At 50.8% G+C, this 26,624-nt stretch overlaps 11 protein-coding genes across 11 annotated transcripts; 5 read left to right on the top strand and 6 right to left on the bottom strand.

Moving 5' to 3' along the window:
• Positions 1-1,290: 1,290 nt before the first annotated feature.
• On the top strand, positions 1,291-2,316 carry ATEG_00499 (dual specificity protein phosphatase family protein; the record flags this gene model as incomplete). The annotated part of the gene is made up of 2 exons (XM_001210585.1): positions 1,291-1,378; positions 1,445-2,316. The coding sequence occupies 2 exons, from the start codon at positions 1,291-1,293 to the stop codon at positions 2,314-2,316; spliced, it is 960 nt and encodes a 319-aa protein (XP_001210585.1).
• Positions 2,317-2,855: 539 nt separating this feature from the next.
• ATEG_00498 (uncharacterized protein) lies at positions 2,856-4,765 on the top strand (the record flags this gene model as incomplete). The annotated part of the gene is made up of 2 exons (XM_001210584.1): positions 2,856-3,311; positions 3,365-4,765. The coding sequence occupies 2 exons, from the start codon at positions 2,856-2,858 to the stop codon at positions 4,763-4,765; spliced, it is 1,857 nt and encodes a 618-aa protein (XP_001210584.1).
• A 216-nt stretch (positions 4,766-4,981) lies between these two features.
• ATEG_00497 (TspO/MBR family protein) lies at positions 4,982-5,589 on the bottom strand (the record flags this gene model as incomplete). Its single annotated transcript, XM_001210583.1, has 2 exons — positions 4,982-5,427; positions 5,484-5,589. 2 exons carry the CDS (start codon positions 5,587-5,589, stop codon positions 4,982-4,984), a joined length of 552 nt encoding a protein of 183 aa, XP_001210583.1.
• A 1,179-nt stretch (positions 5,590-6,768) lies between these two features.
• On the top strand, positions 6,769-9,638 carry ATEG_00496 (putative SNF2 family helicase/ATPase PasG; the record flags this gene model as incomplete). The annotated part of the gene is made up of 4 exons (XM_001210582.1): positions 6,769-7,011; positions 7,082-7,912; positions 7,967-8,717; positions 8,779-9,638. 4 exons carry the CDS (start codon positions 6,769-6,771, stop codon positions 9,636-9,638), a joined length of 2,685 nt encoding a protein of 894 aa, XP_001210582.1.
• Positions 9,639-10,097: 459 nt separating this feature from the next.
• On the bottom strand, positions 10,098-11,508 carry end3 (cytoskeletal adaptor protein SagA; the record flags this gene model as incomplete). Its single annotated transcript, XM_001210581.1, has 3 exons — positions 10,098-10,837; positions 10,911-11,145; positions 11,269-11,508. The coding sequence occupies 3 exons, from the start codon at positions 11,506-11,508 to the stop codon at positions 10,098-10,100; spliced, it is 1,215 nt and encodes a 404-aa protein (XP_001210581.1).
• A 393-nt stretch (positions 11,509-11,901) lies between these two features.
• Positions 11,902-12,868, bottom strand: ATEG_00494 (mitochondrial K+-H+ exchange-related family protein; the record flags this gene model as incomplete). The annotated part of the gene is made up of 3 exons (XM_001210580.1): positions 11,902-12,236; positions 12,294-12,349; positions 12,432-12,868. 3 exons carry the CDS (start codon positions 12,866-12,868, stop codon positions 11,902-11,904), a joined length of 828 nt encoding a protein of 275 aa, XP_001210580.1.
• Positions 12,869-13,609: 741 nt separating this feature from the next.
• Positions 13,610-14,916, top strand: ATEG_00493 (phospholipase D regulator; the record flags this gene model as incomplete). Its single annotated transcript, XM_001210579.1, has 4 exons — positions 13,610-13,880; positions 13,953-14,401; positions 14,480-14,823; positions 14,892-14,916. The coding sequence occupies 4 exons, from the start codon at positions 13,610-13,612 to the stop codon at positions 14,914-14,916; spliced, it is 1,089 nt and encodes a 362-aa protein (XP_001210579.1).
• A 159-nt stretch (positions 14,917-15,075) lies between these two features.
• On the bottom strand, positions 15,076-15,900 carry ATEG_00492 (cupin domain-containing protein; the record flags this gene model as incomplete). Its single annotated transcript, XM_001210578.1, has 2 exons — positions 15,076-15,137; positions 15,252-15,900. The coding sequence occupies 2 exons, from the start codon at positions 15,898-15,900 to the stop codon at positions 15,076-15,078; spliced, it is 711 nt and encodes a 236-aa protein (XP_001210578.1).
• A 910-nt stretch (positions 15,901-16,810) lies between these two features.
• Positions 16,811-19,441, top strand: culA (cullin culA; the record flags this gene model as incomplete). The annotated part of the gene is made up of 6 exons (XM_001210577.1): positions 16,811-16,860; positions 16,934-17,003; positions 17,075-17,091; positions 17,166-17,236; positions 17,290-19,187; positions 19,253-19,441. 6 exons carry the CDS (start codon positions 16,811-16,813, stop codon positions 19,439-19,441), a joined length of 2,295 nt encoding a protein of 764 aa, XP_001210577.1.
• Positions 19,442-20,383: 942 nt separating this feature from the next.
• Positions 20,384-23,327, bottom strand: ATEG_00490 (putative Avl9 protein; the record flags this gene model as incomplete). Its single annotated transcript, XM_001210576.1, has 10 exons — positions 20,384-21,766; positions 21,820-21,957; positions 22,007-22,047; positions 22,104-22,275; positions 22,331-22,410; positions 22,463-22,526; positions 22,582-22,609; positions 22,675-22,917; positions 22,995-23,099; positions 23,266-23,327. The coding sequence occupies 10 exons, from the start codon at positions 23,325-23,327 to the stop codon at positions 20,384-20,386; spliced, it is 2,316 nt and encodes a 771-aa protein (XP_001210576.1).
• A 665-nt stretch (positions 23,328-23,992) lies between these two features.
• Positions 23,993-25,574, bottom strand: sakA (mitogen-activated protein kinase HOG1; the record flags this gene model as incomplete). The annotated part of the gene is made up of 8 exons (XM_001210575.1): positions 23,993-24,089; positions 24,141-24,324; positions 24,386-24,464; positions 24,523-24,879; positions 24,935-25,034; positions 25,097-25,132; positions 25,237-25,328; positions 25,563-25,574. 8 exons carry the CDS (start codon positions 25,572-25,574, stop codon positions 23,993-23,995), a joined length of 957 nt encoding a protein of 318 aa, XP_001210575.1.
• Positions 25,575-26,624: the final 1,050 nt, after the last annotated feature.

Raw genomic sequence — 26,624 nt, 5'->3', positions numbered from 1 at the left:
CTCTTTCTCTCTCCATTCTTGCATTCCATGGGCGTTTTGCTATGCAGAGTACGGGCCTTGGGTTTGCGTTCAATGTCTACAACATCATGGGAGGTTTATATGGATTGGTCTTCATAAGAACGCATGGATTCTCAACAGGCAGCTCTGAAGAATATGGCGTTTACTCGGGGTCGTTAATATGGACCAGGCGGTGTTTTTATGGTTCTCCCCTTTCTCTCTTCCCTGAAATATACCCAGGCGTTTTTCTGTCCATCTCATTTTTCACACATTGCTATTTATCTCAATTAACACGCGTAAATGTGATACTTGCTTTCTGATTTGTCGCCGCGCGTCTTGCGATGAGTTCGACTACGTATTGGGTTTCTGGAAAGTCATGTACGTCCCACATAGATGTGAGGATCTTTGTATGGTTGTTTATGTAGCTAGGGTGCAAAGGCAAATCCTCATTACACTCAGGGTGATACATCGAATACTTGACGTAGTGTATCGTCTGGTCTAAGAGTACACGGAGTTCTCTCTTGGTGCGAAAGCTGCTGATTGTAGCTAGAGCCCCAACCGGCTACATGTTGGAGTTATCAGGCCACATCCCACCATCTGTCTTTCGTGATAAGTATGACTCCTCCTTCCTAGGGTCTGACTCATTTCTACCTGTGACGATCCATAACGCCACTTGAAGTGCTTCGGTTAACGTTGGCTGTCTCGTGACCAGGTCATCAGATACATTAGTAGGAGGCCATCGAACCATGCACACTACGATAGGGACATCACCTCGAAGACAAGGCCTAGGCCAGTGAATGCTTCAGGGATTTGCTAGTTGGAAGTTATCCTTGGTTAAGCTACGTCACAAAATGAAAAGATGAGTCCGTTAGAAGGAAGGATACTAGTTCGCCGTTGTAGTCAATACTACCTAGGTAGTTCAACAGCATCATCCTTCACTATGGCGAGTTTATGCGAACTCTGGTTGCTTCGAACTTAAGCAGACTAATGTGGACCATCAGGGTCTTGCTGACTCAGCTGTAATTCACTCGTATGTTGCCTTGTTGCCTGGGAAGGTGCCTGAATAAATTGTCTCGGCTTTTAGTCTACTACACTACTGCCTCTGGCCTTCCGTAAAAACATCTGAAATTTACATCGCAACAAAGTCGTCCTCTCCTGGTTGCTGAGTGGCTGGGTTCATCGACGCTCAGACTCGCACATCTTACTCGAAGACGTGTCATTTCTCCAATCGCGAGTAACCTTGTCGTGGACTTGCTGGCCGTCTGACTTATCAGGGAATGTCGCCCCTGAGGCATGGGCAACTTGACGGACATTTTCCTGGTAACCCTTTTGTCTCACGTTGACCTGATCGACGGCGTCACTATGCCTCTACCACCGACGTGTAAGGAGGTTCCGATGTCTCTCGGGGAGAATTCCCAATATACACGAACGCATCAATATGCTGCAGGTGCTGGAAGACCCAATCAAGCCATTCCTCTGGACACTTCCTATCACCGGGAAGGTCCCTTACAAATGATGCCATTCACTTCCTCCGCCCATCGCTTCTCGGAAGGGGAGTTCGTGCCGCCCGGCTTTTTTGAGCATGTCAGCCCAAGATTATTCGAGCTACCGGCTTCCGCACCGGATTGGAAGTACTCCATGCGCAGAGCTGCCCAGGAAATCCTCCCGTTTATCTACTTGGGCCCGTGGGCGTGCATTAAGGACCGTTACTGGCTGGAATCCGAAGGCTTCACGCTGCTCCTAGCTGTTCGCGACAGACGGCTGGCACTCGCGCGCTTAGTCTCCGGGGAGAAGGCCGCCTCAGAGATGGGGGTTGAGTCGGATACCGTGGACATCTCCAACAATCAAGAGCTCATCTCGAATTTACCTCGGGCCATTCGCCGGATCAATGACCACGTATTCGCCTACAGCAGAATGAACCCAGCGCGACCCCCGAAGATCTTCCTATTCTGTGAAACGGGAAACGGGCTTTCAGCCATAGTCTTGATTGCGTATCTGATGGTCATGTTCAACGCAGAGCTACCCCAGGCGATACAGGCTGTGCAGACACACCGGTTCTGCATCGAGACCGACGAGGAAGCTAGGATCATGCTCCGATCCTTCGAATCAATCCTAGAAGCAAAACGCGATGTTGAACAAACCAGGCGGGCTGTTAGTGCAAGTCCACATTCGTTATTCGCTCCTAGGTCAGTCTCTAGGAAACGAGATATGGATTATCGACATGAAGATGAGAATATGGGAGATAACATGGATACGGGCGGGATCGGAGGGGAACCGTTCAGAAGGCCTCTGGGTCCTTTCCAAGACCGTCAAAATTGAATCCGCATTTATTTCCTAATCTTCCTATGGGTTTTACATATTAATACCACAGTGATGGCGCCGCGGGCCTCGACTGATGATTTAGCAACATGGAGTTTGGATGGCCTCATCCTCGATTTCCGCCCTACACCTTCAATGAATGTACATATTGCACTTCAGAGTGTTTGCTTTTCTACTATTCTCCATGTCACACTATTAACCTCCATTGATATAGTAATGATAAATTCCCTAGATTGGTCGCAACCTATTGTTGCTAGAGGATTGGTTATGGTGAGGTTGAAGAAGGAACTGTCCAGCTTCAATGAAGGTCATTTTTCTCTCTCCCCCCTCTCATGTTTCAAAACACCCTTCACTTTGGTGTCCCACATATCTCTCCATACATATATTCACTTAGAACAACTTGTACATTCACTCTTCACCGGATCTAAAGGCTGGTATCATTTCTTACCTAAGGATATCTACCCTCCATCCACCATAACACTTCCCTTCTCTTCTCCATACCCCATCTTCTGTCCTTGAAATCACCAAGTCGGGTCATCATGAGACTTCGCAACACCATTCGTCCACCTGAAAGATACAAGGCTGAGGAGTTCTACGCGCCATTCACACCCAAATCCGCGCGGGAGCGAAGTGGTCAACGCGTCCCAGCCTATGTCGATTATGACCCGAACCTACCTCCTGCAGCGTTTCCGACGCTAGACAGACCACGAGCAGCAGAGTCGAATGCGAACAGGTACAGCAAAGAAGACAACGGATATGGAAATGGCACCCGAGGTGACAACCGTGGAACGCCCGAAGAAGGCAACATCAGGGGCATGTTGACGGATCACCTAAATACAGACGTCGTGAGCCATAGGGTTGGACATGTTGGACATCCTACTCATATCGCCAACACGGTTTCCGGGCTCAGAGGACCAGGCCGGTCGTCTACAGGCATGGGTGACAATGACCTTAACGATCTGGGTGGGCTCAGCTTTCAAGAATATATGATGGAGGTGAGAGAGGACTTTGGTACATCTGTCCTAGCACTATGCTCATACTATTCTAGCCTGAGACTTCCCATTATGACCTTGATTGGAGTCATCTCTCCCCTCAGCTACAAGTCGAGATATTCAGCAACCTTCTTCAACATCACGAGTGGCCAGCCGTATGCCGCATGCTAGGAATGATCGATCACGAGGAACAACAAATACAGGAAGCCCTCGACAGACGCAAGGCACAAATCTCGTTGGAAAACTACTGCATGAAGGATATGAGGCAGAGGCAGCTCAGGGCTCTTCTGAGAAGAGACAACAGTGCTAAGCACAAAGAAATGCACGAGGAGCTCTTGTTCCGCAAGATTTCTCGACAGTCTACGCTAAGGTTAATTGGGAGGCCTGAGATCGACTATTTCTCATGCAGGGAGTCGGATCTTGCGAAAGCCGAACTGTTCACACGAAAGCGTGCGCTTGATCCGTGGGTTATTGGAGAATGGAGCAACGGTACTGTCACGTCCACCTCATCACCAGCCTCTACATCTGCAAATGGCAATATGGCTTCCGTTGCCATGGACAAGCGTCGACTCACCATGAAGAGTGTCGAGACAGCATCTGCTTTTGATCCACACGGCCTACAATTATGTGGGGGAGACTCAACAGTCGTCTCGAGCCAACAACAACCCCTGCACCAGTCCATGCACGACCATCGGGTAGTTCGGCTCAACGTTGAAGCACAGAGAGCCGCTCAAATCCATGACTTCGAACCGGATGACGAACCTAATCGATTTCACGTGGGATTCCCCGAGATTGAGTATCATCATCGGGGCAGGTCTTGTGAGATACCAGCGTGGATCAGCGAGCCGCATAAACGATCTGCGTCAACATCTCCTAGCTCTACAGCTGAGAATGCATCAGGACCTTTGTGGACAACACTAGGTAGGGACAGGCCATGCAACTCTGCTGAGCCCAGGTTGGAGCCTCGCAGCTCCTCTATCAGGCTGCGAGAGAGACTTGAGCAAGTCCACCTGGAAGCACAGCGACAGAGGGAACAAGCGCAAACAGTTCGCACTGGAATACAGTCACCGCCGGCATCCCCCGTCATACTTATGTCTGAAGACGGCATTAACGAGCTCTACGCAAGCGACAACGACTCGTACTCGGCTATTAGCATCAGCACACGCGACCAACGCTCATATTCTACAGATGTAACAAGTGAGGTGTCAGATGAGATGAGCGGACGGAGCTCTGCGTACAGACCTCCCACTCCCCCAATGTCAGCGATCCGGCCCAGCTTCGCGCCTCCGACTCCAGTCAGTGAGTGTAAATATGAGGCTTATGTGCAAGACGAAGGCGGTTGTGGATACGAGGAAGATGAAATGATCTTGGTCCGACAGATTGTTGAGGATCATCAACCCGACTTTCCGGACGCAGAGTCAGAGGGCCGGATGATATTTGACATGGCAGATGAATGAATACATCAGAGCTAGTGTCGGCAATTGACATGCTTCCAAGAGCTTAGAGGATAGAATCTGTTTCAGTGTACCACATTATTAACTCTTGTCAGCAACAGCAAAGATCACTATTATGAATTACTATCGAAGCAGGAGTAGCGTAGAGCCCAGCGGCAGATAAAATACACTTCAGTGTGCGAGACAGTCCAACTGTGTACAATTCTTTTTTCTGAATATTCATTCGTTCTTGTCGCTGCGGATAGTCCAATTGTTCACGACCCCAATAGCTGCATTGAGATAGGTGGCATAGCCCAGCCACGCCGCATACGGGGCCAGCAACCAAAACGCCGTGCGGTCCGTCTGCCACCACTTTCCCATCAAAGTGCCCACATTGACGCCCAGCAGGAGGATATCCGCCAGGGCCCATCGGGGTTTGCGCATGCCGAAGAACAGCGGCATCCACAGGTAATTCAGCACCAGCTGCGAGACATACAGCGTCTGAGACGAGGCGGTCAGCTCCCGAGTGGCGAGAGACGAGGAAACCGAGAACCCCGTGGTCGTTGCGTGGTGCGCGGCGTATCCCATCATTCCATAGAGAATCGTCCACACCGGGGCGAACAGCCACGGAGGCGGGTAGAAGGGCGGCTTGCGAAGGGACCTGTAGGTTTGTTTCGTCCCTTGTCCTGAGAGAGGTTAATATTGTGACGGGGGATTAATGTAGTCTTGGGTAGTTATTTACTAGTGTTGACCAGGTAGCCGATCAAGCTTCCAGCGGTGATGGGGGTGAGCACCGAGAGAACGGGCGAGGTGAACAATGTCTGCGGTAAAGCTACTGACCACGGCATTTTGTTGTTTGGTATGGATATTATGAATATGATGAACAAGGCGGTTTCAGTCTTGTGCTGTCAATGTAGGAATCCAAGAGGCTTTTATAATCCTTTCTGTCCAAAGCCTTCGATCGATCGGATCGATCGAGGTCCATGGTTATGGAGTCGACGTCATCGGCGTGGCAGCGGGAACCCAACAGCAGATGACTGACTCGGTCAATGGGTATTCGGCAAAGGATGGTCATTATATCTACTAGGTTGGTCATGTCTCCAGGCTGATATGTTTAGAAGAGTCGTTCGAAAACTAATATGGACTAGTACCTGCCTGTCTGTCGGCGCGTCCACTTAACTAGTTAACCTACCTGGCAGCGAGTCGATCAGGGCCTACACTGATACTAAGTGACTTAGGATTTATAAAGAGCTCGCACACTTTCTATGCTAGATATATCTACTCCGAAGATGCATCTCAGAAGCCAATGTAGTAAGCGTCGTAATCGGCGCCCCGATCCGAAGTGTCAAACACCAGCAGGATCATCAGACCACTCATCCACGTAAATCCCACAGGCGAGTGGACAATTGACGATCGAGTCTTCTTCCTCTTGAAGAGCATCATCTGAAAATCGGAGGCCAAGGAATTCCCGGGCAATGAACTGGAGGGGAGTAAGTGGATCGATCCGTCGGAGGCAAGAATCTGATGATATTAACCCCAGACTTGGCTGAAGAGTTGTCTAACACTACCTATGCAATCGCTTGTACAAGCGCTACCACATTGTACAAAGCCGTGATTATAAATTGGATATCATTGCAAGGACCCAATTGAGTTCTTATCTAGTTTTCTATAAAGATAATTGCTTTGTTCACAAGTTAGGCACCCAAGTAGGCAGTTGACTACGTCCACAGAACTGCTGATATCCGCCAAGCAATCAAAAGTTGGTCTGTGCACAAACGCGAAAATCCGCGTCTCAAACGCGCCCGTTCAGCTGGTGTTGGACCTGATGTTCATTCCTTCACTACATCTTTTCCTCACTTTTGGTCCTCAATTAGTCGCCTCGTCAAATTCCTCTCTTTGTCACAAGTCAACTCCCCCGCTTCTTTTGCCTTTCCTTTATCGAACTTGGCCCTGTAAGATTTGCCGCCGCATCGGATCTCGGACGGATTCCCGGGTATGACGATACCTTAGCGCATCGGGAATTGGAAATGTCGAATCCAGAAACTCCAGTGACACCAGCCGACTCGCAGCCGGAAATTCCTCTCAGAAACCCCTCCACCCAACCGTCCTCGCCGATGAGCGATGCAGCCGAGCCGGAACCCAAGTCTTCCTCCGATATGGAAGTCGACTCGAAGCCAGAGAAGGATGCGGATGCCATGGATGAATCTGATGACATCGAAGGCATGGATGTGAAGGCCAAAGCCCTGATGCATCTCCTGAGCACCAGTGAAGTGGGTATCCGATGAGTAGGGCGTTTTGTCGAGAGGCAAACAAGTCGCTGATGGGTCAATCCTTTACCAGGTCTTTGTCGCTATCATGGCCGACAAAATGAAGAAACAGCAAGAAGAAGCACGGTTGGAAGCTGCCAAACTCCAGCAACAACAAAATGAAAAGGACAATGGTCCCAGGAAATCCACAACGGCCGAGCCGACTGGGAGGCGACAGACCCGTACAAGTGCGAGACACGAAACAGCCCAAGAGCCACCTTCGGCAGAGACCGCCAAAGCTCCTGAACAGGGTCCAGCGAAGTCAAAAAGGGGCCGATCAAAGGCTGCGAAAGGAGCCAACAGCATCTCGAGCTACTTCAAGAAAGCAGACGTAAAAGTTCCGGACAATAACCCTACGGTCCAGGAGGCCCTTGAACATGCAGCGGATGAATACGAGACCAAGCCCACCGTCCTGGGTGGACAGGAGCTCGTTGCAACCCAACAGCCTGAGCTAGTGACCGGGGGCAAAATGAGACAGTACCAGCTCGAAGGACTGGAATGGCTGAAGTCGTTGTGGATGAACGGACTTTGTGGAATCCTTGCTGATGAGATGGGTCTGGGGAAAACAGTGCAAGCTATCTCCCTGATTGCTTTCTTCAAGGAAAAGAAGGTCTCAGGACCCTTCTTGGTTGCGGCTCCTCTGAGTACTGTGAGCAATTGGGTGGATGAGTTCGCCCGTTGGACTCCAAGCATCAAGACGGTACTGTACCACGGATCGAAGGACGAACGCGCGGAAATCAGGAGGAAATACATGAACTTGAAGGACCAAAGAAGTATGGACTTTCCGGTCGTCTGTACCTCCTATGAGATCTGCATGAACGATCGGAAGTTCCTTGCGCAATATCAATGGCGCTATATCATTGTGGTATGTGCCATAATGCGAAAGAGCAAAACGTTACAGCGGCTGACAAGATGGCAGGACGAGGGACACCGTCTGAAGAACATGAATTGTCGACTCATCAAAGAACTACTCACGTATAATTCGGCAAATCGTCTCCTAATTACCGGAACACCATTGCAGAATAATATCACGGAGCTGTGGTCACTTTTGCACTTCCTGCTTCCCGAGATCTTCAATGATCTCAACAGCTTCCAAAGTTGGTTTGATTTTTCGTCCATGTTGGACAACAGTGGCCAAGCAGATGTTCTGGAACGCCGAAAGCGCACTCTTGTTTCCACCATGCATTCGATCCTCAAGCCATTTCTCTTGAGGCGTGTCAAGACCGACGTGGAGACCTCCCTTCCCAAGAAGCGGGAGTACATCTTGTATGCGCCTCTAACGGCCGAGCAGAAGGAGCTTTACCGTGAAATACTAAACGGGACGGGTCGGCAATACCTAGAGGAGAAAGCCAGGGAGCGTTTGACGGCTAAAAACGAAATACTGTCGCGTTCAAGCAGTTTAAAACGCAGTGCGGACAGCAGCCGGGCTTCCACACCTAACAAGAGCCTGAAGTCCAGCCGCGACTCCACTCCTGCGAGTACGACAAGCTCGATCCGCAGACGCAGAGGACCGCAAAGCTATAAAGAGTTAAGTGATCGTGAATTCAACTCGAGATTGCGGAAGATCGAGCGAGGATTTGACGAGGATTTGAATGTCGCTGAAGGCAACGATAGCCAAGTCGAGACGGACCTGGAGGAGATCGAAAGAGCCAAGACTATCAAACTCGCGAGTATGTGTTCCTGAGATCAAACTTGCTAGAAACACGCTAACAATACTGTCACCAGAGAAAGAAATAGCCCAGAAGAAAATGCAGAATCCAGTGATGCAAGCTCGACTTGCTTGCAATTCTCCGCATAACTTCTACTGGCCCTGGGGCGAGGACCCTGCAGATATTGACGAATCTCTTGTCACGGCATCAGGCAAAATGCTGCTCTTGGATCGTCTGGTCTCCTGCCTTCTCAAGAAGGAACATAAAATTCTCATCTTCTCCCAGTTCAAAACGCAGTTGGATATCCTTCAAGACTGGGCCACCCAGCTCCGCTCCTGGAATTGTTGCCGGATTGACGGCGCCATCAGCCAGAGTGACCGACGAGAGCAGATCAAGGCGTTCAATACCGATCCAAAATTCAAGATCTTCCTCCTGAGCACGCGTGCTGGTGGCCAAGGCATTAACCTTACGGCCGCTGATACAGTGATTCTGTACGATTCGGACTGGAACCCTCAGCAAGATCTCCAGGCGCAAGACCGTGCTCACCGCATTGGTCAAACTAAACCGGTGATTGTTTATCGTTTAGCCACAAAGGGTACGGTGGAACAGACGTTGCTTGAGAAGGCGGATTCAAAACGACGTCTCGAGAGGTTAGTCATTCAGAAAGGGAAATTTAAGAGTCTTCTGGACTCCAGCTCCGCACTGAGCGCGAGCGACGTTGATGATCTGAGGAAGGCCCTGGGAGAGCATGAGTTCGAGCGCTTTGAGACTGGAACAGACCCAAACGCTCTACTATCTCAGCAAGACCTCGACATCCTGACAGACCGAAGTGAAGAGGCATACGCTCGGGCCGAAAAGGGCCTAGACCAGAACGAACAAATGTTCAAGACTGTGGAGACGAAGAGGGACGGCAATGGACTCATGGCTCTTGCCGGCAACTGATGACGCGCTCTTAGTCTTGAACAGGGGCGAAATAATATCAGCGGCTTGGTGTTTTGGTAGGTTGCGGCGTTGGGCTTCTAATGATTGTACTTTGCGCGACGAGGGCTTGTCTCTCTTGTCATTGCGACTTGATTGTTGTGTCATTCTCCCAGACACATCAAGCATGTTTGATTGATGGGGTGGCTTTCGAACGTCGGCGAGAGGGCTAGTTATGTACTGTATAGTAGATAGACGGTCTCGTCGAACTATGGCGCATGGGTGGGAAGGCATCTAATCAAGCAAATTTCGACCAGTCAACAGAAGAATAAGGGGTAATGATATTAAAACATCCATTTAGCGCCTGAAGCTCCTCGCCAAGGTATGGCTGTACAATGAAAGAGAACAAACCGCCAAAATAAGACATGCAAGAGTAGAAGACGAGACAATCGGACGTGTTCCGCATATGTTCAGAAGCGCTCCCTACCGAGACAGTTTCTCTTCCTCGACCTGTCTCCGTAGATCATGGAGGTACTCGTTCCGGCGAGCAAGATGGCTCTTCAACCCGTCCACTTGTTCCCCAACCGTCCTGATGTCTTCCCTGATTCGCTCCAAGTCTTGGCCGTCTTTGGATCTTCCTGTGCCTTCTCTCAGCTCCCGGAGCTCGCGCTCCTTGTAGTCGAGCAACTGGAGAGCTTCTTTCTTGACGAGAACCCAGCTAGGTCTTCCATCGTTCCTGGGCTGATCCCTCCGTCCTTCCGAAGCCTTCTTGGCAGAGTCTAGCTTGGCCTCCAGCTCCGCCAACTCGCGCCTCAGCCGAACCTTTTCCCATTCTTCATCCTGGATGGTGTTGTTGAAGTCCGTTCCCTTGGGAGTGTAAGAAGCCTTTCCACCCACACCCAGTCGGCTCAGGTAGGTATCTCCAAACTTCGCTTTCCGGCCGGTGGGGGTCTCGGTGTCCCCGTTCGGGCCCCATCGCTGTGCAGGCCGAGCATTGTCCACCTGGTAGTCGATTTTGTTGTTCTCGAACGAGGCTCGGAGCGAAGCGGGGATGGTGCGCGGGATGCGGTACCCCTCATGTCGGTAATTTAGAATATGTAAGAACGCAAGGGTGGCGTCTTTATTGATTTCGGGGGAGGCGGAGGGGTTCACCAGGTTCCATGCGGAGCGGATGTCCGTGTCTGGAACATCGAGCGAGTCGTAAAGGGGCTGGAGAGAGCCAACTATATGAGAGTAAGGAGGGCGTTCAGTTTTGGGTCGCTCACAACGGCTTGAAAGAGGGGCCCAAATACGTACAGGAGATTTCACCGCGCTGGTTCTTGTTGGCGGAGTAGATTTCTTCGTACTTTGCTTTGTCGGAGGGGTTCATATACCAGTCGAAGCCGTCCTTCAATCCGGGAGTATCGTCTTCGTCTTCTATCCGCTCGAATTGCTCCGACCCGGTGCTTAGGACACGGGTTGCTTGGACCAAATGAGCTTTGGATTCAGGGACAAGCCAGTCGGGCAGGTGTTGCGGGACGGATTGCAGTTCCTTCGGAAGCGCTCGGGGTCAGTACATATGTCTACCTCCACACAATGGCATAGCAGAGCATTGAAGTCCCAACCCAAGTTGGGGTGCTCCGGAAGAGTAGCAATAGGAGGTGAGCTGACGTACCCCGTTGACCAGATCGAATACCAGGCGCATTGCAACGCAGAACTCTTCAAAGTCCAGCTCGCCATCGCCATCAACATCAGCCAAGTCCCAGACCTTCTCTAGTTGTTCATCGCGAAGCCGACTGTTTCTGAGCACCGAGGCAGCTTGGGAGTTGTTGAGACGGGGTTGCCCATTGGACAGCGATGCGAAGATCTCCCAGTATCGTTCAATCTCCCATTGTTCAATTTTCTTGTTTGACATGGTGAAAGGAGCCCCTGTATGTTGTAGGTGTGTGAGCAGGGCACCAGCAGTGGAATGTCGAGAGTTAGCGCCCAAGCAACAACAGTTGGACGAATGACGGAGTGGTCGAGTTACCCGTTTGGGCCGTCCCGCAGTGGCTCTGGGGGGATGTACGGATCAAGTTAAATCCGGGGCTGCTAGAGTACTGGGCCTAGGTAAACCGCAAGTCTTCCTACTAGGTATTCATTATTGCCATTTGATTGTTGTTCTTGCTTATTGTAAAGCTTGAATGAGAATTTGACGTGTTCGCTCTATTAATGGAGATTCTCTGTTCTATGTACTGCAATGTAATCATACAATGTAAGTGATAAATGACACTTCGATTATCGTTCATCGAAAAGCGGCCTTCATGCTTCATGCGCCCTTTTTAGTATCTTTCTCCTTGCCTTCGGAGGACTCCTGTGCTTTGAGCTGCTCCTCAACTTGGATAATAGCTCGTTCCGCTTCCAGAGCAAGTTCTGGGGCTTCGAGGATCGAGGCCAGCTTCTTGGCATCTTTCATACGAAGTAGAAGCGTGTCGTCACTCTTTTCCACATCCTCCACCATGCTTGCCGATGGTTTCTCGGGCTCAATGTTTTCCAGTGTGCGCGAGACCCGTTTAGCATATAACTGCTCAAGCCCGGGGAACGATATAGGGTTTAGGAGGTTGTTCTTAACCAGATACTCCAGATGTCTTGATCCATTAAGTGCTTTGCATCCCGTCAGCGCCTCCGGACGGTGCTTTGGTAAAAAAGGGGGTAACACACCTCGCCAATGCGACCAGCCTCGGTATACGAGATAGAAGAAGGGAATATTAGGAATACTGTAACCCCACGCACGATTAACCGTTAGCATTGGACAATACCAGAACGCTTCAGAGGACGATAAGAGGATGGTGTACTCACACAGGAAGCAGCGCAATGGGAGCTGTAAATGGCGCCGCAATAAAACTCCACCACATCCTTTGACGATGCAAGTCTTGTCGTTCTGTTGCAAGCCTCGCTAATAGAGATTGCAATTTCTCTGGATTGATCGCATTTCCTGGGAAGAGAACATCGATTTTCTTCGACCCATGCGATGGATCCAGACGTCGTTGCGCGTTCAGAGAAGGAATGCTTTTCAGACCCCATTCCTGATAAGGAATTCGCTGTTGGACCCGATTACCCCAGGAGACCAGATGCATCTTCCACCCTTTCTCTGCCTCTTCCCATTTGGCCCATGTCTGCGCGGCTTTATTCGTGATCTTGTCGGTCCATGAAAGTTCCTTGGGAAGATCCTTGCGGAGAGGGCGAGAATAGATTAATGCGCGTCTGGTCGAGATTGGGATGATGAAGAGTCGCATAGCGACGAAAAAATCCCCGGTTTCTATGGACTTGCTGTGTTTTGTATTGTTCTTTGTTGTCGTCGGCTTTGTCGCGAAGGGAAGAAAGGAGGACGGTTTATCGATGCGCCAGTAGGGAGGATATGAACTATCGATCGACTAGAGGAAACAACGGAGGGAAAGGAGTTGACGAAAGTCGCATGCCTTTTTTCTTTGGTTTCAGGAAATGTGAGCTCTCCCCGAATCCCGTGTTTCCTTTTCGAACGGTGAGCAAGATAGATAAATTGTTTGTGTGAGATTGGAGATGATGCGACTCTTGTGGGACTAGAGGTAGGCAGATAGACGTCATTCCGCACCCGGCATACCGTAAATTACTAGCGGGTTCCCAGTACATGGGAAGTGGTACGAAGCGCCAAGTAATCCGTGGTACCAGGTACTTACCTAGGGTCCTTCCAAGCAATAACGATCTAATCGATTATTGAAATCAAGTATTATCATTGACCACCAGCCACCCTCCCAGCTTGCGATCTGGAGTCCAGCGGGTTCTCACCATCCAAGTGTAATTGCGCCTCCACCCGTCTCGTATCCGACTGTTTCTGTCGGCTCACTGCTTTTCAGGCCCCATACAGTTTTACGAAATACCCCTGCCCTCGGGACGTGAGAGGATCGTGAGGCGATGCAGACTAGATCCGCCGACCTCTTCCCTCGACTCCTGACAACCCGACCCAACCGCTCCTGGACTACACCCTTGAACTGAAGGCAATGGCACAGGATGTGCGCAATTCACGCCTTCCTCCTCCAGAACTCGGACCTGTCCTAGATGAGCGATTGATCGAAACACCGTACGCTGCGGATGGCGCCTCCTACCACTCTCATAACGGCCAGAACAGTGAATCCCGATCCTGGGAGCCCCTTCGTAACGGGACGCTCGAACCGTCTTCTAGCAATACACGCACCCCGGATGGCTCAGTTTCGCACGAAGACAACGAGACTTATCATGGTTTGACTGGGAAAAGACTACGGACGCTACCAGGTACCTAACTTCCGCCGCCATCCTGGATCTTCCCGCTTGCGGACAATCTCACTGATAGTACTTTACACACAGCCTGGATCAAATCGGTCGAATACCCAGAGGACGAAGCCGAGTCTTCCGTCACATCTCGTCTCTTACCTTCACAACCGGACGAGGCCGTCGTCGCGCAACACAATCACTCCCCTTATGCAACGTCGAGGCCCAAACCTGAGTCGCTTAGTAGAGAAGGACTAGACGGAGACCATGAGGCGGCTGCAGGCCGCGAGTCGCGCTGGAAGAACTTCTCCAAATCGATTGCGTACCCACGAGAACCGGGCGCGGAAGAAAAGCTTGTGACGCCGGAATGGCTAAATGAGAATCATGGCGACTACTCCCAACCCTGGCGCGGGCAGCTGGAAGAATGGGAACAGGAAGATACGGAGGACCCTATGCGCATGAAGAAACGCAGGCAGATTTGGTTCAAACGCTTCCATAATACTCTTCTGAAGAGCCCTATGGTGCCGCTGATATTTCGGCTGACAGTATGGTGCTTTTCGCTGACCGCGCTTGCCCTTGGAGGTTCCATACAACACTTGTCTGGGGAGTATATTCATCCCCAGGGGCCCTCGGCCCTAATGGCGATTATCGTTGACGCAGTCGCTTTGGTCTACCTCGTGTACATTACATGGGATGAGTATACATCGAAGCCCCTGGGCCTCCGCTCGCCATCAGCCAAAGCTCGGCTCGTTCTTCTGGATATCTTCTTCATCGTCTTTGATTCAGCCAATCTCAGTTTGGCTTTCGAATCCCTGAGCACTGTCAGTGGCGCGTGTACTGTGGGCGAGATCAATCAAGAAATTGCCCCAAAGAACGACGCTATCTGCGATCGCCAAAAGGCACTGGCTTGTGTATTGTTAATTGCTCTCTTGGCGTGGCTCACGACATTCTCTATTAGTGTTCTCAGGTACGAAAACCATGCCTACCCAATTTTCTTATTCTTTACCCCAACGAAAGCATGCTGACAACTACCAGGCTTGTGGAACGCGTCGCTCAATGAAATATTTTTTGCACAATTCAAATCTCTACCGGCTCCTTACTTTCATCACCTCCCTTCATCCCCATGAATATGGATTGCTTTTTGGTTAAATTTACGCGTCAGGATTTTGTTTCTTTTGTCTGGATGGAAGATACCTCGTTTGGAGTTTGTTGTGGCTTTTCATATGGACTTCTCACAGGCTTGGGGCATGGGGTCTGGAGTCTTGAGGACGACGATTCGTTCTGTACGGAGTACAGACAGATCTTCAATTTAGAAAAAGCAAAAGGAAGAAAGGTACAGATTTAGCTCCACTTTAAGTATGTAACCACGTGTTCGTTAGACATGTAGTACAGGACCATCTGTCCCATAGAGGGGATCGCCATGGAACCATTCCAGGTTCTCGATGTTCTTGATGTTCCCTTCCTCCCCAGGGCGGCCATAGCACATATCCCAGTCTTTGCCGTGCGGATAAGCGCCGACCATTGTGAAACTGTCGTTCGGTCCAAGGTCGTCCAACAAGCGATGACCTACACCGGCAGGAACAATGATGAGATCCCCTTTTTCGACAATTGGCTCAACCCGGCCAGGATTTTGCTCGCCTCCAAAACATAGCCGAGCACGTCCAGAGACAACCCCCAGAACTTCATGAGTGGTGCTGTGAAAATGGGTTTGCTTGTACATGCTATAGACCCACTGCGGGATTACCTCGCCGGCCTGCTCAAAACGCGCGGACAGTTCGCTGGGCGAGGCAGTGAATGCCTTGTGGTAGATCAGGAGGGGTTTTGACTGAATAGAGGTATTTGGGATTCGCTCCCACTTGGGGATCTGACGTGAGGTGACTTGGACGCTTGAGGGTGGATTAAAAGACATATTCGAGATAGGTTCCAACACCTTGCTGAACTTGTTGGAACAAATGAGTGGATTCTCGGTGGACAGACTGAGAGAAGAAACAGAAGCCATCATGGTCCAACCGCTGATATGGATGTCGATAGTAGACATCGCCATGACGTCATTTGGTTTACATCGCGATGCCTCCCAAGCGCCTCTCCATATTGACGACCAGATCTAATTGTATCCTAGGTAGGCTCCGCTTGTATACTAAGAGTCATGTCAGGAATAGACTAACGTCTTTCCTGTTGGGAAATGCAGGGTCTTTTAACTCAGATTTCAGGGCTGATTGCATGCGTCTACTGGGCCTCGTGCCAGCCCGTCGATCGAGCCAGGGCCACTTTGCGGGACAATCTGCGTAGAAAATCAAGCAGAATCGGACATACCATCTCTGTTTTGTGACTCATAAGAAGAGGCTCTTCTGAGCTTCATAGCCATGACAGTTGTTTCAGTCGTAGAACAGACAAGGCGGACCTTGGACCGGCGTCTAGATCTATCACATAAGGGGGGAAAACAATGGGCTGTGTCCTGACCGCCTACCGAAATGGGTCGCAGGTCCCCCTCTGACTCTCGCCCGCCCAACGACGCCACGCCTTTTCTTTCCCGACAACTGCGACGTACTTCTTTCGTTCTTCTCCTCTTCTTCCTTGACTTCCTGTTCTTTTCCTCTTCCCGGGCGCTCTTCATTTCTCTTTCTGTTTCGCCTTGGGGGTTCGCCGTTTGGCTTCGTTTGGCTTCCCGTCGGTCTCTTTCCGCAACCGCGCGCCTGTCCTACTGCCTCAATCGGAGCTAGGCTCTACTTGCAGTACTGTTACTGCCTTGTCGGTCCTCTCACGCCTGCCCTCACCAACTCCCCTAATCCTTAAGCGCCTTCAACAAAGGTGGGTAGATGCACTGTCTAAGATGCTACAATCCTCCCGCTGTCCTCTTCCTTCTCTCTTCTTCTAGTCATATCCCAAGGATACCCAGATCCGCCCTGCAAAGCTAACATCACGTCTATTTATCAGTCGTCGAGTCGCTCTCCAACATGCCGGCCCCAATTCCGCAACCACCTCACAAGGATAACCTTGACGAAACGTAAGTTTCAGCTCGAACGCCCGCGGAGTATCGCGCGCGATACCGTCACAAGCCGCTCGACTAACTGACGTAGATGGACATTCTTGGAGAAGGGCATCGACAGCGTGATGCTGAAGCTGGAGGAAGGTGTGGACATGAAGACTGTATGATCCCTCTCACTCTCCTTCCCTTCGACTGGCTGTTCCTCAAGTGCTAACATGACGTTACTCTCTAGTACATGGCTCTGTATACGTACGTCATTCCGCTCTGAAAAAAGAACAACTCGCCATACGCCCTGAAACTGGTCCAACTAACTACCTGCGCAGGGCGGTTCATAACTTTTGTACATCACAGAAGGCTGTCGGAACTGGTTCAGGATTGCAAGCCCATCGTGGAGGTAGGTTTCTTGACTGAATGTTATATGATCGTGCATGCTGACTGTCTTTATAGCACACTTGCTCGGTGAGGAGCTATACAAGCTACTCGGAGAGTATCTTTCGCACCATCTCGCAGCCGTCAACAGGGAGTCCGAGGGTCATTCGGACGAGGCCTTGCTAGGATTCTACATACGCGAATGGACCCGCTACACTACGGCCGCCAAGTACATCAATCACCTTTTCCGGTACCTGAACCGCCATTGGGTCAAGCGTGAGATCGACGAGGGCAAGAAAAATGTCTACGACGTGTATACTCTGCACCTGGTCAAATGGAAGGATGATTTCTTCATGAAGGTTCATCAAAAGGTCATGGATGCCGTTTTGAACCTGGTAGAGAAACAGCGAAACGGTGAAACCATTGAGCAGTCACAAATCAAGAGCATCGTCGACTCCTTCGTCTCCCTCGGCTTGGATGAGAGTGACAGTACCAAATCGACCCTCGAAGTCTACCGTTTCCATTTCGAAAAGCCCTTCATCGCCGCTACTAGGGTTTACTATGAGAATGAATCCCGGCGATTTGTGGCTGAAAACAGTGTGGTGGAATACATGAAGAAGGCGGAGGCCCGCCTGGACGAAGAGAAGGCCCGAGTTGGTCTTTACTTACACCCCGATATCTCGAAGCACCTCACCGATACTTGCCTGGATGTGCTGGTCACGGCCCACTCGGAGCTCCTCAGAGATGAGTTCCAGGTTCTTCTGGACAACGAACGTCAAGATGATCTCGCTCGGATGTATCGACTCCTTTCCCGCATTAAAGATGGGCTGGATCCTCTGCGGGCAAAGTTTGAGATTCATGTCAGAAAGGCCGGTCTGGCAGCAGTGGAGAAGGTGGCTACGGAAGGTGAGGCCTTCGAGCCTAAGATGTACGTGAATGCGCTATTACAAGTGCACACCCGGTATCAAAGCCTTGTCAACGAAGCGTTCAATGGCGAGTCCGAGTTCGTTCGGTCGCTGGATAACGCCTGCCGCGAGTTTGTCAACCGCAACAAAATTTGCTCATCCAGCTCCACAAAGTCACCCGAGTTGTTGGCGAAGTACACCGATTCCCTGTTGAAGAAGGGATCAAAGGCTGCGGAAGAGTCCGAGTTGGAGGAAATGCTGGTGCAAATTATGACGGTCTTCAAGTACATCGAAGACAAGGATGTTTTCCAAAAGTTCTATTCGAAGATGCTCGCTAAACGGCTGGTACACGTCAGTTCGGTATCCGATGACGCGGAAACCAGTATGATCAGCAAGCTCAAGGAGGCCAGTGGTTTCGAATACACAAACAAGCTGCAGCGCATGTTCCAGGATATTCAAATTTCGAAGGATCTCAACGCGAGCTACAAGGACTGGCAAGAAAAGGTTCTCGACGACGACGATCGGAAGAAACTGGTTGATACCAATTTCCAGATTCTGGGAACCGGTTTCTGGCCTCTTCAAGCGCCCTCTACTGATTTCCTTGCTCCTCCAGAGATTGTCAAGACTGCTGAGCGGTTTCAGAACTTCTACTTCGACAAGCATAATGGTCGGAAATTGACCTGGCTCTGGCAGCTCTGCAAGGGTGAAATCAAAGCCAATTACATCAAAAATACGAAAGTGCCTTATACCTTCCAAGTTTCGACCTTCCAGATGGGTATTCTTCTTCTTTTCAACGAGACTGACACCCTCGAATACTCTGATATTCAAAAGGCTACTTCCCTCGCTCCGGAAATCCTTGAACCAAACTTGGGCATTCTCCTGAAAGCGAAGGTGCTCACCATCAGCCCTGAAGGATCTAAGCCAGGACCTGGTACCTCGTTCTCTTTGAACTACAACTTCAAGAACAAGAAGATCAAGGTCAACTTGAACATTCAAATCAAGTCTGAGCAGAAGGTCGAATCGGATGAAACCCACAAGACGATAGAGGAGGACCGCAAGCTACTGCTTCAGGTATGTTTCTAACCACAACCGCTCCTATACCCCCGTTTGCTAGTCATCTGTCTAACTTGAATTAGTCGGCGATTGTTCGCATTATGAAGTCGCGCAAGAAGATGAAGCATGTGCAGCTTGTCCAAGAGGTGATTCAGCAGGTCAAATCTCGGTTCCCTCCCAAGGTGCCTGACATCAAAAAGAACATCGAACTTCTTATGGAGAAGGACTATATAGAGCGATTGGACGGTGATGAAATCGCTTACATTGCATGATTTCTATAAATTCTTTAGTTTGAATCAGCTCGATCTCGTTAGCGTGTTTTCTTCTCAATCCCCCATCCTTATTATTGTCCCAGTCCTTTCTAATGCCTTTCCTTATCTCTGATGATTTCATTCTCGCTAGGAGTGTACCCAGGATGGATTTGTGTTCTGGCTTCGTAAGGCTGATGCAATAAGAAATGATAGCCCTGTTTACTATCACCTTAAGGCTTCGCATGCTTGATTGCTTCGTCTCGCCAACTCGTACGGGGACTGGTACCCGAAAAACGCCTATGATGTTAGACGGAGGAAATGCCCTCAATGGATCTCATCTTCCTAGATACAACACGCGGCTTCAGTCAGGAATATGCACTTCCTACGGTGAACTCTGGGCCTGATCCTCGCGCATGGACTTTCGCAAGGTCTCACTCGTCATCCGCTGTCTTCGTCTGCTTCCGTTCAGGCATGGCGACGGTCCTGACTACTTACCGCGGACTTTCCAGTGTAACTTACATGGTAACTATGAAGGCCCTGCGGTGTAGAGATAATCGATGATATCCTTCCTGAAAAAGAAGTTCTGGTATAGAGGTATGTGAAGTAAATATCCACAGTTCCACTAACACGACGCTGATGCAGTATCCAAGTGAACAATTAGACAGTATTAAGACAAAACTGAACATCTATGCAGTTACATATCTCTCAGAAGTCGGGTGAAATGTAGAGTGATCGACGGCAGTGTCACTGCCACGTCCTCCCGGGTATCAAAACTGAAAAGGAAACATAAGTTGACGGGAATAACCCGCGACATGAATCAGAAAAACAGAGTGTATGTAGGGGCAGGGGGACTAGTTCTGATAATATATGTTGCTGAGGATGAAGAGAATGCATGATAATATTTTGTCCAAGAAAAGAAAGATGCGTGCGTGTTTCTGCGTAAATTACAATGACGTTCGAAATTTATTGCGTCGTGGGTGCAGTGCTTTCTTGTTGCTTTTCGGAGGACACTTCGGTCTTGTTGTCGGCTGTCTTGTCAGCTTCATTCTCGGGTGGAGGCTGACTCGTAGGGGCGCTGTCTTCCGGTTGCTTTGACGCCTCGGTAGGTTTCTTCTCATCGTCCTTCTGAGGGCATGTCTGCGTTGTTGCCTTGGTTGATTCATCTTTTGTTGGCTCGGGTTCACCATCGCCGAAGACAGGCGGCTCTCGAGACAACGGCGAGCGAGGATACACGACGTCCGACTCACTGCCGTCGCCGGTGTGGGGAGCACCGAACTCCCCGCTCTCGCGCCTCAGCAAAATGTTGCTCCATCTCTTCCTGCGGCTTCCACTGCGGGACAGAGCCACCGAGTCTTCGCTGCGACGCGCCTGCAGGGACTTCCGCCGGCCTCGGTCCGCCTCCACGGCCTCAGCGACGCTCGGCAAGGTCGGAGTCGACGGGGAGGCAATCGAAGGCGTCGGCGACGGCGAGGTCTTCTTCTCTTGCCATTCCTTGCGTTTCTCGCTGGCCCATGCGCTCCACGAGCTGATATACGAGCCGGCTCGCTGGCTGACCGCGTTCACGGACGCCTGCGCCTGTGTGATATCCACCGCGGGTGGCTTCCGGCTCGAGAACCACCCGCCCGTGGAGTTCGCCGGTGCCGAGTCCGAGGGCGAGAACGGCGGCGACGGACTCTTCTCCGTGGAGGTCCGTTGCGATTGTCCGGCCCTTTCTTCGTTCCTCTTGCGTTGCGCTTCCCGCATCGATTCGATATCCGCCCAGAAGCTGTTGAAAGCCGCGCTTACTTTCTTCTGGCCCGTGCTGAGGTGTCGGTTGAGCGCCTCGCGGCCCTCGCGGACTCGTTCGTCCAGGTGGAGGTCGGCGACTTGCTGCGAGAGCCGGCGTTGGATGTCGTCGATCGTCAGTCCACCGGCGCAAGGATGGCGGGGCTCAACGATGGAAAATAGGAGCGCGTCGGACGTCAGGCGCTTGAATAAAGCGTAGTTGGATGTATTCCTCCACAAGTTCAGAAACTCCACGTTGAATTCCAGCGCCGGGTCGCCCTCTATGTTGAAGGCCTCCAATTGCGCTCTGCTCCTATGGCCCGGGTCGCCGGCGGTGTAGGAGTTGAGCTCCTCGTGATATTGCATACACGCCAGCAACGCCAGTAGATACTCCTCGAATTGGAGGCGGACGAACTCTTCCGAGCCCATGTAGCCGTGTGTCTTTGGTTGCTGGGGGTGCGCTTCGTCCCATGTTTCGTTGATGATTTGGGTTAGAAGATCGATCCAGCGTCGGTCGGCAACTGAAAGCGCCAGAGCGTTGCGTAGCGAAGGAGTCAAAACATTAATAGTGTCTTCATCCAGCTGTTGCGATTCATTAGACAAGGCCGGTCAGAAAGACATACTATGTCACTCACGTTAATTAAAATGTCACTATAACGGTCTTTCTGTTGGAGAAGAAGCGAGTTTGTAGAACCGACCACGTACGACTTCGTTCCATGGTCTGCCAGCAGGTCCAGCTGCTGCAGCGGGGTATAAGGGCCGAACATGCTTCCCTGCTACAGTCAGATGGGGAACTTATATGTAGGTGAATGAGATACGGACCTTTCCGAATATTTGTAACGGCAGGCCCATGTACGCTAGTACTGCCACAGTAGTCAGTAAGTGCGCCAAAGCATCGACAGGATAGGATTGATCTTACAAGAAGACCTGTCACTCGTCTTTAAAGAAGTCGACTTCTCGACGGTCTGTGCATAGGTATCAAAAGCTGGATCGGCGCAATCTTCGAGGCGATTCATGAGACCCGGGATCAAAGATATGAGCGAGAATTGTATCATGCAGAGTCGTTCACATCTCGATCCAAAGAACAACATCTGTCTAGTATCAGTACCACGAACGGCGATGTCGCGGGTCTTTCGATCGCCCTACCTTTGGCTGTAAAAGCAAGGCTTTGAACAGAACGAGAGTCTGGTACTTGAACTCGTGGATCATTTCTCGCAAAGACAGACCTGACCAATCAGTTAGTACAAATGCCAGGTGCAAGCAATGAACAAATCGCACCGAGATTCTGATCCTTTGACCCTTCCTTCTGGCGCAGGCTGATCACCAAACTCTCTCTGAATTTCTACCCATAAACGCGGTCAGCTCCTGCTCCCGGGCTAGGCATCAACACAACAAACCTTCAAGATATCGGTGTCGGAGAAGTTCCTGTTCCCTCGGAAGCATATCAGCCCTCCATCGATGACGTTGATCCTCCCCCACGAAGAACATACCGCTGCGCAAACCAAGCCGATGTCACAATGGACACCTTTTCCCGCAATTGTCCCAGGCTCTGCGGGTTGTCCGTCACCACAACCACTGCCTTCTGTACTGTCGATCTGGTAACATCCGGGGGGCGGTAGAGGAGGGTGTTCGAGTCGATCTGTCTGGAGCACGCAATGCCGAAGAGAGAGGTCGCGGGTTCGGTGGCGGTCTCTTTGCGTCGGAGAGTGAAGTAGGAGAACTCTTCCGTCGACCTGAGCGAGCCCAATACCGCGTTAACAGAAGACTAAGCTGCGCCGGTGTGAATGTGAGGTCGGGGTGAGGGTCATACATGTGCGCGCCGTCGGAGAGCGCCATGAACGGCAGCAAAGACCAATCGTTTTCCGTAGCAGGGTCGGTGCCTTCATCTCCGAAGCATAATTCAATTTCAGGACCCCTGGTGGAATCAAACCGACAGACGTTAGCGGGCATTCGGAGACTCCCGCAGGTTGCGGCAGTGTTTGTTGGTGAGGTAGACTAGAGAACGGGGTTTGTCTCCGACACGCTGGTCCTTCAGAGTCCAACAAAATCCGGCGCAAACTGTATGCCTCCCAGGGACTCACCTGGCGTGGTGGAAATCTATCACCATCACAATGGGGTCCTGGCGACCTGGGACACGAGACATGGCGTGGAACCGTCCGTCATTCAGAATGGGGTTGATTCCCGTGGAGAAAGTGACACGTTCGACGCTGGAATTCCCACAGCGGAGTAAGACCTGTCTGCGAGGTGAGGAGAGGAAAAGCAAAGACAACCAGATCTACTCCGAAAACGACCACCGTCTGGAAGTTCTGTCGGAGAGGGGGACCAGGGGAACCGGCGCGAGATGGTCGCAGACTGGGGCGGGCGGTGACAGAATCGGAGATTTGGCGATAGCCGATCATCGACAGATTGTCTCATGATGATGGAACCATCCATACTACTACATAGTCTCGTTATTACCTATCTACAGGACTAGTTACACAGACCTCCTCACGCCAAATTGTTGGTTGATATCTCTGCTTGCCTGCAATGAATCCCGGTTACAAATGACTTCAAACCCCTCACACCAGCCGCCTCTAAACCATGCGATGAGAGCTCGGATCAGATCTGCCTCCAGGGGTCACTGCATCATATATAATATGTACTCCTCAGGAGGCGAGAAAAAAAAAAAAAAGAGAAGAAAGGAGGATAGAAGAGAACGGAAGAGAAGGCATAGAAATAGTTCAGACCCCTCGCCAGTCTACATGCCAACAAAAGAAGAATCTCGTTATCATGCTGCATTAGGACCTTCGTATAGATCCGAGCGAGCCCTTAGGCGAAGCCCTGGGGAGCGGTTCCAGCTCCCTCCACGAGAACTTCGCCCTCATTGGCCTGCTCGATATTATGGAAGTCGAGAATTTCCGAGTACCTGGAATCCCCATATTAGCGCTGGCAACACACCCGGTATTCGCGCACATACATCATAATCTTCCAGGTGTCCACGGGGAGATCGGCGTCGTTGAATGACCAATCGAACTTTTCTTGGGCTTCCGGCTCGTCGGTAGGGTCATGGTAGGGAGCAAGATACTCGTGCGCAAGCGCCTCGCCGGCTCGGATACGCTTCTTCGAGTCGAAAACCAGCATGCGCTCAAGGAGATCAATCGCTAAGCCCGATTAGCGTCTGAACAAGTAGTCGGAGGGTATCCAAGCAGATGCGCCACATACCATCCGGATCGGCATTCTTGAATTTGTTGGCGAGTGGTTGACGTTCCCGTTTGGGCAACGACTTCACAAATCGCAAGGTCTGGCGAGTGTTAGTAATGTCCTCAAGCTTGGCGATTCGACAATTCCCAATGGCTCACGTTTTCGCTGCAGATGCCCCGAATGACGTCGTCCGGAGGAGTCCCAAGGAGCTCGGTGATGATGGAGAACTGATTGACATGGTCCTTTCCGGGGAAAAGCGGTTTTCCCTCCAACATTTCGGCGAAGATACAGGCGGCACTCCAGATATCGACTTCCACATCATATTTCTGCCATGTGAGCATGATTTCGGGTGCACGGTAATATCTCGTCGACACGTAACCGGTCATCTGGGGATCCTGAATCCGAGCCAAACCGAAATCGCAAATCTTCAGGTCGCAGTTTTCGTTGATCAGGATGTTGCTAGGCTTGAGGTCCCGATGGACGACACCTGCAGAGTGGACATATTTCAATCCGCGCTGGGAGCTGTCAGCTTCGGCGAATGGACGGAGACCAAGACGCGCGATCACCCACCAGGATCTGGTATAAGAAGTATTGGATAAACTGCTTCTCTAACGGCCGGGATGTCAGGAGTCGGTGGAGGTCGGTTCCCAAGAGTTCGGTAACGAAGTAGCTGCGGCGGTCAATCAGAAAAAAAAGGTCCAGAAGAGCGATTCACGGGATCATAATGCGTACATATCCTCCAGTGGGGAGATGAAGATATCACTTAAACTGATGATCTACTGGGCGTTAGTATGCAGGGAATAAATTACTCCCGCCGGAGGGGAATTGACCGACATTTTCGTGGCGCAGATGTTTCAACAATTTCAACTCACGGTAGGTTCTCTTGGACAAAACCGGCGTGCTGAAAGGTTTCATAATCTTCTTCACGGCGACAGGCTGTCCAGTCAATTGGTCCTTGGCGGAGCTGTACAGAGGCGAGAAACGTGTCAGCCCAAAGTCCAACAGGCGCCTCCGCTGCACCGGAAAAGAGGGGTATCAACTGTACCAGACAAGCCCAAAAGCTCCCATTCCCACGGGCTGGAGATCCGTGTATCTGAAGAATTCTTAAGTCAACGGTCGACTCGTTCCATTTCAGCGATCAAGGCTAGCTGTACCTGCTGGTGATCTCGAAGGTGGTGCCGAAGATCTGGGCACGCACGAATTCCGCCATTTTCGATCTCAAGGGAGGGACGGAACACCACGTTCAGGGGGGTTTTTTTTATCGAAGACTCGCTGTATTTAAAGCTTTTGGGGGCTTTTTGTATTTTATTTTCTTGAAGCACTTTTCGGGTGGTGTATGGGAAGGGAGTGAGGGATATGTGGTGGTGAGGAGACAGATGGAAGGGGATGAAAAGAGAGGAGGAGATGGTGGTGGTGGTATGAGGATGGAAGATTGATTATTGGAGTGGTGAGGCGAATGATACCTTACTACCACCGCGGTTCAAGTACCTTAAGGAAAGTCAAGTCAGGGTTGGTAGTGGGGAACGCGACAGTGAAAACTGCCTCTTCAGGCCGCTTCTCCCCTCCAAATTCAACCTTGGAAATCCCGATGACGTCTGCGACAAAATGGACATGAAAAAATAAAAAAATAGAAAAAAGAGGTGCAAACAGTGCAGAATCCCCCACGCGGTCTGGCTTGACCGGTTTGCTCCCGGGGATTGGTCGGAATTTGCTTCCTCGAAATCCGGGAGGGTTCCAATCTTCTCGTCGCGACCTAGGTACTACAGAGTCTGGTAGGTAGGATTCTGCAGGATGGTCTCCATCCGAGCAGTCGAGAACAAGAGCACAACAATGATACTAAGCTCCCACTGTGCGGTGTACATGACAGCCCGATAGCCGGAATTGAAATCCATCTCAACCGGTTATTCCTGGGATTGTCCCCTTAGATCTGACCAACAAGAAGCCTACAGTGGAAGATCGGACAGGTTAATTCTACGACACTTCCTGTCAGGACCCCAGGCTTTATGATCCTCCAATTGGATCCTGTCTCGATTACACCTAGTCATGGATGGCCATCCGTCTACTCCGGAGCGGAGCACGGTGTAAAGCATTGTTGTAGATGCTTCCTTGTGAGGACTCAATTATGTCATGGTTCGTGGAAAGGGACGGGAAACAAAAATAGAATAGCACGATCACGATCGAAGTCGAGAATCGGGCATTATTGGGGAAATCACATCAATAATAATAATCGGACCAGATAGGTAAGAGACTCTCCATAGGG

The sequence above is a fragment of the Aspergillus terreus genome, genomic scaffold (genome assembly GCF_000149615.1).
Source record: "Aspergillus terreus NIH2624 scaffold_1 genomic scaffold, whole genome shotgun sequence".
Lineage (NCBI taxonomy): Eukaryota > Fungi > Ascomycota > Eurotiomycetes > Eurotiales > Aspergillaceae > Aspergillus > Aspergillus terreus.
Note: the sequence above shows the minus strand (reverse complement) of the source record. Positions and strands in the feature narration are given on the sequence as shown.